Source organism: Chanos chanos, chromosome 6 (assembly GCF_902362185.1).
Source record: "Chanos chanos chromosome 6, fChaCha1.1, whole genome shotgun sequence".
Lineage (NCBI taxonomy): Eukaryota > Metazoa > Chordata > Actinopteri > Gonorynchiformes > Chanidae > Chanos > Chanos chanos.
The window spans coordinates 47219558-47229557 of NC_044500.1; the positions used below are offsets into that span (position 1 = coordinate 47219558).

General features: G+C 45.8%; 1 protein-coding gene across 3 annotated transcripts in view; it reads left to right on the forward strand.

Moving 5' to 3' along the window:
• Nucleotides 1–10000, forward strand: part of srgap3 (SLIT-ROBO Rho GTPase activating protein 3) — a 96128-nt gene that overhangs the window by 58251 nt on the left and 27877 nt on the right. For all 3 annotated transcript variants that reach the window (XM_030776486.1, XM_030776488.1, XM_030776487.1), the window contains exons 5-8: nucleotides 2199–2384; nucleotides 5023–5151; nucleotides 8761–8982; nucleotides 9616–9717. In XM_030776486.1, the coding sequence (XP_030632346.1) occupies nucleotides 2199–2384; nucleotides 5023–5151; nucleotides 8761–8982; nucleotides 9616–9717 (639 nt within the window). The remainder of the gene's footprint in view (nucleotides 1–2198; nucleotides 2385–5022; nucleotides 5152–8760; nucleotides 8983–9615; nucleotides 9718–10000) is intronic.

Sequence of the window (10000 nt, forward strand, 5' to 3'; positions counted from 1 at the left end):
GAGAGCAATGAGGGTGTGTTTTTTTTTTTTTTGTTATTTCGTCCTAGAGTTTTAACATGTGTGTCAGAGTTGTGCTTACAAACGCGTTGGCTCTGGCTGGTGCCTGATCCTCATGTATCTGTGCTAATCACCGAGGGACAACAGCAGTTCAGCACTAAACCATAAACCTGCCACAGGCTAGTGTGAAAATGTCACATCAATGCAAAATGCACCCGGCTCCTGTTAGCACCCCCCGCCCCCCCCATCCAGCCCCTCCCCTTTGCTTTAGCCGAATAATCTCACATTTTTCAAGCAGCTCACTGAACAGTAAAAGACGCAGACACTCAGTGAGGTTTTAAGACGCTGTTCACATCTGTGTCTTTTTTTTTTCTTTTTCTTTTTCTTTTTCTTTTTTTTTTTAATTTTTACAAGACTGTGGAAAAGCCAGCAGGCCGTCCTGAGGCCAGACACTTAACTGCTGCTCTTACAGACACGAGTGGAAGAGACTGCCCCCGCATCTCTCTCCTAATGAGGTTTTAGGAAGCCGCTTTTTCCAAGACGGGGCAGAGGGAATCTTCGGTCCGGATGCTGCGGCGCTTTCGTGAGCTGAACTGGTTAAAGGAGTTAATGGCATGGGAGTAATGATGGTAGCGTGTCTAATTCAGCCGGCTTTACTGTCTACCACAGGAAAAAAGAGAAAAATCACATTATTCAGCTGGAATTGATGTGACTTTTATTTTCCCAGCTGAGATATTAAGAATGAATTCTCCAGAGTGGATGGATGCCAGCAGAGTCAGTTGGCGTACATTGAAAAGGCAGAGAACCATGGGAAAACTGGGAGTGCACCGGGTTCTCTGAGTCAGAGTGAAGATGGTAAAACAGGAAACGTGTGTGCGGTGTTATCACTAAATGAATCAAAAATCCTGACCTGTGCCAGAATAGGCTAATGAGAGAGAGAGAGAGAGAGAGAGAGAAAGGGGAAGAGAGAGAGAGAGAGAGAAAGGGGAAGAGAGAGAGAGAGGGAGAGAGGGAGAGAGAGGGAGGGAGAACAGATGTGCCAGGGCCAGCCCAACAGTATAGCCTAAAGTCAGCCAAAGGCACAAAGGCAGAATGACTCAGTCTGTCGCTGGAAACAGAATCAGACCTGCAGTAGCAACATGTAAGAGAATAATAACAAGGCCACCAACCAAAAAGAGTGACAATTTCACTCTGTGTGTGTGTGTGTGTGTGTGCGTGCGTGTGTGTGTGCTTGTGTACATATGTGCATGTGTGTGTGAGTGTGTGTGTGTGTGAGAGAGAGAGAGAGAGAGAGAGACAGACAGAGATGCTTTGGGTGTGGCTCATATTCCTCTGCATGAGGAAGAGAGCCATTTCAAAGAGTTTGGCCAACAGCATCTTCAGTAATGGTTCCCACTGTACTGGGCACTTGTTTCAGAACCCTTCATGGTTTCTTTCTTTCTTTCTTTCTTTCTTTCTTTCTGTCTTTCTTTCTTTCTTTCTTTCTTTTTTGGTTCTGACAGCGTATCCTGGAAACTGCTGAATTCAACTTAGATACAACTCAATTCAAATTCAAATTCAACTGAATTCAAATAGGTACAACTTCTTTGTGACCATGCCTGTGTTCTGTGTATAGTCCTCCCTTGGATAAAGCAATAACTTGCTCTGTCAAGTTAAAGCGTTTCCGGTCCTTTCCACAGCTAACAGTGTTTCACACATAGCGCCTTTTGAAGCTAGTCACAACTTCGACAAGTGTGTGGATGAAACGTTTGGAATATTTCATTTGTGCTTTGATTAAAACAAACAAACAAACAAACAAACAAACAAACAAAAGAAATGAACATTATTCTTGCCCTGTGTTGTGAGTGAGTGACATTTCCGTTGGGGAGTGTTTTTACAGGGCAGATTTGCTGATTTAGCGGGCTGATTTTGATGACCGTGATTAGAATCTTAGCATTAAATTAGGGCTTGTATTACACTAATCTCTCAGGGGTCAGGGCAGAACATAAAAATGTGTAGCCAAGAATGTGTGAGCTGGCCACGCTGAACCTAAGCAACAGCTGAGAAATAATTACTTTAAAAGAAGTTTTACACAAATTCCCTGGCTAGCCTAGCAGTCCAGGCTCACCAACACTCGCTGCCCCACGTTCTGGTTAGCATGTGGTTGATTGGTTGTTTTTGTCTTTGCCCCTCCTCCCTCCTTCCCCTGGCGCCCCCTACAGGTGATGAAGACCTACCACATGTACCACACGGAGAGCATCAGCGCTGAGAGTAAGCTGAAAGACGCGGAGAAACAGGAGGAGAAGCAGTTCAGCAAGTCCGGCGACATCAATGTTAACCTCCTGCGCCAGGAGGACCGACCTCAGCGACGCAGCTCCGTCAGGAAGATCGAGAAGATGAAGGAGAAGGTGAGATGGAAGGATCTAGAGGCTCACGGTCTCATTTTAACCTCTCTTTTTCTTTCAGCGCTTATGTCTTTTTAAGCTGCACCCCGCCACCCGCCACCCGCCAACCCCCGCGGACCCCTCGCACGAGATCACACACACACACACACACATATTCACCGGAGCAGTTATTTCTCAGTCTTCCGCCCAAGGCATGCTAACGGTTTCACGTTTATCACAGACCTGATTCAATTTGTCTGCCCGTCATCAACAGCCACTGAAAGGGTGAATCAGTCACGTCGAGTCTGGAACAGACGCTTTCAAAGCGTCCGCGGTCTCCGAGGACAGGCTTCACGGAGACACCAAATCGTTTAGCGTACAGTCCCGCCGCCGGTCATGGCTAATGGCGGCAGGTGATGTAATAAAAGCTTCCTTTCTGCACAGATATGATTTTGCCACCTCTGTTTACAGTTATGGCCTTGTCCCAGCCCCTGGGGACCGGGTCCGTCATGTTTTATACGCTGAGATAAACGGAGTCATTAAATCTGCGAGTCTGAGTCCTGCTTGAAAGCGTTTAGACACCTGAGTCTGTGAGACGAGGTCGACAGAGAGGCTTCACAGAGCCTCACACAAAGCCTCACGCTAAAACACACCGAGAATTTCACGTCAACAGTTCAACTGTCTAACCTCCTCAGCTGACCTGTCTTTATATATATATATACATATATATATATATATATACAGTATATATGAAAATTCAATTCATATTCATTCTAATTCTTGCTTATGACTGTTCCAGCCCAAAAGGTCCAAAGAAATTCATTCCCTTCTTGCGTCCTTCATCTGAAACTGGATTAGTTATGACTTCTCCTCTCGCTCCAGCCTGCTGGGGAAGCATTAAAATCTGTTTCTCCTCCTCCTCCTCCTCCTACATCTGCACTGCTCACTTCTCCTGTCCTTATGACTGGAGGAGTCACCTCTCCTTTACCCAGTATCTCCAGTTATCCCAGTCTGTCCCTTCCCTGTGTCAGTACCAGCTCTCTCTCCCGTGTGTGTAGTGTTTGCGTGTCCTTCTCTACTGTCTGTACTAGTCTTTCCTGTTTCCTTAATTCTGTACTCTTGTACTCAGAGGCCAGTGCTTGGAGTGACTCTGTTAAGCTTCATTGATAGCTGTAGTGGTCTTGGGTGCTCTGGGCACCAGTGCTGCGTTGCCTGCTCCTGCTAGCCACCAAACTCTTAAAGGGTTCTGCCTCAAAGATGCCAGTGAAATTCAGGGTTTTTCTTGTTTTTTTTTTCTATTTTTGTTTTTATTTTGATTTTTTTTGGCTGCCCATTTCTCAGCTATTGAAATACCAGTGATACAGCTGTCAGAATGGCTTACGCTCAATAATCGCCCGAGACTGACAACAGTTTATTTAGACGTTTTAGAATAGAAAAGTCATGTGAGCCGTGTTTCTTACCCTGGATAGCACCTGACCTGTGGTTGCCCTTTGCCGTGTCTCCTCCCCCACTTCTGTTTATTTTAATTTATTTATTTATCTATTTTAATTGAGGGGGTGTGGTGCCATGTCCTCTGAAAGGGGGGGGCTTCTGGCTTATCGCAAATGCGCCCCCCCCCCCCCCCCACCTTGTGTGATGATTTATGCTCCTTTATTTTTTGGAAATATCTACCATACCACTGATTTTATTTTTTAAGTAAGACGATTGAAACACTAAACAAATGTTGATTTCATCAGTTCTTGTGAAGAAACGAAGGGTTTGTTTTTGTCTTTGTAACCACATGACTGTCAGCGTTCATACATTATGTATTAGCTGCAGACGCAGCTGACCAGCTTTGAACGTTCCTTGGCTTTGATGAAAAATTTAAACCTTTCCAGCTGGAGCCCAACCTGCAGAGAGATGAGTTTATCTGACCACACATGCATTAGCCTCCTGGAACATCGTGTTTCAGAAACGTCCTTTTATCCGTGGTGTCGTAAAATGTACTTATAATTTTATAGCTGTATTGTAGCTATGATTATTAGTGAGGTAAGCTAATGTGTACAGAGTGTGGAAATCTGATTAAAAAAGATGGAGAGAGAGCTAGAGTGTGAGAAAGACAGAGAGCAAGAGAGAGCGAGAGAGAGAGAGAGCAAGAAAGAGAGAGAGAGAGCGAGAGAGAGAGAGAGAGAGCGAGAGAGAGAGAGAGAGAGAGAGAGAGAGAGCGAGAAAGAGAGAGAGAGAGGGAGAGAGAGAGAGAGAGAAAGAGAGAGAGAGAGAGAGAGAGAAAGAGAGAGAGAGCGAGAGAGGGAGAGAGAGAGAGAAATATGGTGCGAGCATATAGCAGCGTCTTTGTTCCTGTTTGTTTGTTTGTTTGTGATAACCGTCTTTCGTGGCACCTTTAGCGTTAGCATATGTGAATATGTTGGTGAGGAGTAAGGAGGCGGGAAAGCCAGAGTGATGTGCCTCCTCCACAGTGTTTCAGAGACGACGCGTCTCACTTGTCCTTTAACTGTCTTTTGTTTTTCCGTACTACAGTTACCCCTGCGGCATTCACCTGTACATAATCTTCTATTCGCCCTTTCAGAAAGTCTGTACAAATGCATTTCCATTCACTGTTGTTTTTTAATCTTCCTCTCTCTCTCTCTCTCTCTCTCTCTCTCTCTCTTCTCTCTCTCCTCAGAGACAAGCCAAGTATTCTGAGAACAAGCTGAAATGCACGAAAGCTCGCAACGACTATTTGTTGAACCTGGCTGCGACGAACGCTGTGGTTGCGAAATACTACATCCACGACGTCTCCGACATGATCGATGTAAGTATGCGACGGGCGCGCGTTGGTGTTTGTTTTTAGCTTAACACAGTTCGGCTGTTGAGAGCCCCTGCACCATCTGCTGCGTGTTTCGCGGCGAATTGCAGCGCGCCCCGTCCTCGGGGCCGGCCGCGCGCTCTCTCTGTCTTAATGATTTCATATCCATCTTCGTTTGGAGCCAAACACAGAACATCTCCCCTTTGTCCCCTGTGAACAATGTGTTTCTGTGAACGGAAATGTGATTGTGTTTCGCGTTCAAAACTTTATTTACTGTGTCCTTTTTTTTTTTCAGATGGAAACGGTTGTTTTTGTTTGCGTCTTCTGTTGTTAATAATTTATGTGTGTAATCTGCAAGCAATTTTAGCATGTTTGTATCTCCAAATGTACGTAATCTGGAAATAATTATGAGTGCTATTCTGTTTGTTGTTCTGTCTGAAATCTCTCTGGACCTTGATCAGTGTCGACAGTGAAAAATTGCCCCTGTCAGATTTATTTTCTCCTCCCTGTCTGTCTGTTTCTCTTTTTTTTTTTTTTTTTTTTTTTGACGGAGCAGTTATCTGTAAATGGCCAGAGTAGGTCTCTGTTAGGGATTTGGACAGAGAGACTTAGCATTTGAGCTCACACTACAGTGTGTCACTATTGGACACAGACGTCTCTCTGAAGGGAGCCAGAACAAACAGTCTGTAATGCTGAGATGTGCCTGGGGACTATGGTACGTACAGGGCAGACAGAGGAGCCCAACCCCGCCCCCCCCGGCCGCCACCCGCCCCGTCCCACCCCCCTACCCCCTCCCCCCGCCCGCAGGGTTTCCTCGTTCCTGTGTGCACAGGTGGAAGGGAACCGTTGCCGTACTATACTACATAATCACAGGCTGTGGAACGATCTGAAGCTCGTGTGCAAATACTTCACGTGTGAACGTACGTCAGTGAACAGACCTAACTTCTAATTTCTTTTTTTTTTTTTTTTTTCCTGACTGTTCGGATCTCCTCATGCAGTCGTGCCTGTGTTTAAAAAAAAACCCCACAAACTGACCCGCGGATCCAACCCCAGTATTCTCATAACTGTGAGTTGACCTTCCGATACTGGAAATGACCTCCGGCCCTCGAATGTTCCGGCAGGTTCTGTTTGACAGAGAGTTGGATGGTGTAGACCTTCGCACATTCACACTACACTGTAGCCTCTTACAGCGCTCCGCTGGGAAGGCGTTCCTGAAACCTGCCTTTGGAAGAGCGGGATTAGCGCCGGCCAGATGGCCTGTGGGGGCTTTTTTGAAACCGCTAATAGGTGGACAGAGCCCCTGAAACCTCTCCTGGTTACCGCGCCTGTGTACACAGGCACCGAAGAGGCCCCTGTGGTTTTGCCTTGGTTCCCCATGGCTGGGTTACCTGGTGTCTCCGGTCTTCCAGCACAGACGTACAGATGTGTTCGCAGCTGTTCTGCTGTGAGACAGAGAGAGAGAGACAGAGAGAGAGAGAGGGAGAGAGAGAGAGAGACTGTTATATGAAGCACACCAGCAGGAGAACGTTTATGAATCTAGGTTACATGCACCTACTGGATCAGACCTTGGTCCGATTTGATTTTAAAGTATATGAATCCCTGGGCGGGGCTTAGTCTCAGGGCAGTTTACTTCAGTGCTCCCTGCCTTTGCGACTGGTCTTCCCTGATTAAAAGGATAAGTGACAGTTCTGATGAAGACTCTGTAAGGCGTTGATACGATGTTGATTCAGTACTGGTGTTTCAGTGGTTTCAGTAACGTCAGTAAAAAACAACACAAGGTGACAGGGCTGGGGCAGCATGGTGGCTCAGTGCTCAGCGCTGTTGCTTCACAGTAAGAAGGTCCTGGGTTCGAATCCCGGTCGGCCCAGGTTTTTTTTCCATGTGGACGTTGCATGTTCTTCCCGTGTTTCTGCTGGGTGCTCCGGTTTCCTCCCACCACGTTGCCGCGTATGGATTAGGATTAGTGCTCCTGTCAGCACAGACGTACACTTGCAAAAGACCTGGAACTGCTCCCCGGGCGGGGCACTGCGGCTGCCCGCTGCTCCTAGCGTGTGTGTAATCAATAAACGTCTGCATCTTCTTGAATACTGGTGTATGTCGGCCCCGGTCATTCAGATAGTTCTAATACTTAGCTTATTTCACCTAGGTCTGTGTGTGTGTGTGTGTGTGTGTGTCCTTTTCCATAAACAGATAAAGACATGAGGCGTTATGGGAATTCGCTCTGCTCTGAGAGTGGTCAGTCCTGAAGGAACAAGATAGGTACTCCCCACATGGCGCCGTTCCTTTTGAGACTGAGGGTTTTTTTTTTTTTAAAGCATTTCTGAATCGTTATAAAAAAAAAAAAAAGAAATCTGTGACAAAAATGGCCTTGATTTTCTCTACAGGGACTTAAAAATGGAAGCTTGTGATTGGTTGTTGTCATGGAGCTGACTGTTACTTGACTGTGATTGGCTCTTTTTGCCTGCTGCCATCTGCACTGGCCTGTGTTGTCCTAAATTTGCAGGAAAAGAGCAGGGAGAGTGATTTGGAGCATGACTTCCTGCTCTGCCACATTCCGAGTGAGGAGGAGAGTTTATTTATCACGCCAAAACTTCAACCTGCGGCCAGACGTTAAGCAGAGAAATGTGGCCGTGTGGAGAATTTCATCCTCACTAAGGGAGCCTTTCACTAGCCCCCCCCCCCCACCCTCCTCCCTCCCACACCCAGTCCTTTTGACGGAGACACTTAAAATAAACGGCAGAAAGTTTTTTTCTGTTTACAGTAAATCTGAGACATGCCTCAGAATCTCACCCATCAGTATGAAGTCTTTAAAGTGAAACCAGTCATTCGTCAACACCCATTTGCTGTATATTTTAAGAGATTTTAACCAAACTAAAGAGATTCTTTTTGCTGCTCAGCTACATATATATATGTCTATGTCTATGTCTGTGTATATGTATATGTGTGTGTGTATGTATAAAAGTCTTAAAACACTTAGGAATGGTGTAACACTAAACAGGATCACACATTGTCACTATTCAAATGTCCACGTGTCGTCCTGTAAACCCATCTATGGCTCTGTGGTGTCTGTATGTCTGTATTTACGCGTGTTTGAAAGCTTACAAAAGCTGAACCGTGAGGATTTAGTATTACTGAGCACACAGTCTATTCCTTAAAGAGATGTTTTAATGATTCACAGAAATGTCACTTCCCTGCGGCAGGTTTTTTTCTGTTTTTTTTTCTTTTCCCTCTGCACGCGGTTATCAGATGAGGTTAGCATAGGTTGTTCTTACCGCTAGACTAATTAGCTTCCGTTGTCCCACTGTGTCTGTGCTTCTAATTTTGTATTTTTTATCTGTCTCGTTTTGGAACGGGTTCGCTTCAACTCTCTCTCTCTCTCTCTCTCTCGTTTACCTCTAACTATTTCAGAACTTGTTTGAGGTCATTCAGCGTGTTTGCTCATGAAGAGAAAAAATAGAACCACGTCATAATTAACACACACACACACGCACGTCAGAGGATGTTGTTAGCGTAACCGCCTCATAAAAGGAGTGGTTTATATTTATTTGGGAATCAACATTACTTTGAGCTCACACTTTCCTCATCCTCATCTTCATCCTCCTCCTCCTCCATCAGTGCTGTGACCTTGGGTACCACGCCAGCTTGGCACGGACCCTCAGGACGTACCTGTCGGCCGAGTACAACCTGGAGACGTCGCGCCACGAGGGTCTGGACATCATCGAGAACGCCGTGGACAACCTGGATGCCCGCAGCGACAAGCTCAAACTCATGGACATGCACAATCAGGTCTTCTGTCCTCCAATGCGCTTCGAGTACCTGCCCCACATGGGAGATGAGGTAAAACATCCTGCATCCTGGTTCCTGAGAGGGAACCGGATGGTTCTTGGTTCCTATCCTGACTGAGGCACAGAGAAGGAGGAAATAAATAATAAATAATAAATGCATAAGTCCTGTTCTGTTCGTTGTGGGCATATAAAGCCCTTTGAGATTTTAGATAGTGACGATATTGGGCACTGAATAAACTTGAACTTGAACTTAAATAATAAAGCTGCAACTTCAGAACTTTAATGCACTTGGGCCCTGGATTTTTAAATGGTTATTCTGGTACCTCTACTACCGCTCTCAATTTTCTTCCTTGTTAAAAGAAACAGATAATAGAATTCTGCTCCTCAAAGCTTCTGTAAAATGGTACTGTCAAACACAGATGTAGTATGAATCTTGTGTGTGTCATGAACTTTGAATTTGACCTGTGGTCTATGAAAAGCCTTGGGGAGGATTCTACTGGTCATGTCTGTGTCTTTGTGTATTCAAGTTAATGTGTCAAGTTAATGTGTCATAAAACTTGATCTCTCTGTGTGTCAGCGCATGTGAAAATGAAAGAGTAAATGATGAGGCGGGGTTTGATGTTGGGAGAGAAAGATGAAGACGCTCTGACGTGTGCTTGGCGTCTTTTTGTTTTGTTTTTGTCAGGTGTGCCAGGTTAGCGCCCAGCAGCCTGTGCAAACGGAGCTTCTGATGCGATACCACCAGCTGCAGTCTCGCCTTGCCACGCTCAAGATCGAAAACGAGGAGGTGAGTCGAAAACCAAAAGCCTTCTGTTTTGCCAACACGAGTCTTTATGCTGTAGCCAAACAGCAGCGTGACCGATGTGAGTCTTTACGTCGTGCATTGTAGCCAAACCACATGCGAGTCTTTACCCTCTGGCCAAACTCTAGCTCCACCAGCGCGAGTCTTTACATTGTAGCCGGCATATGACTCCAATCACGCGAGTCTTCACAGTGTAGCCAAGCCGCAGTTTCACTCGTGTCTTTTTCACGTAGCCAGTCGTAGTTTCACCAGTGCGAGTTTTCACACT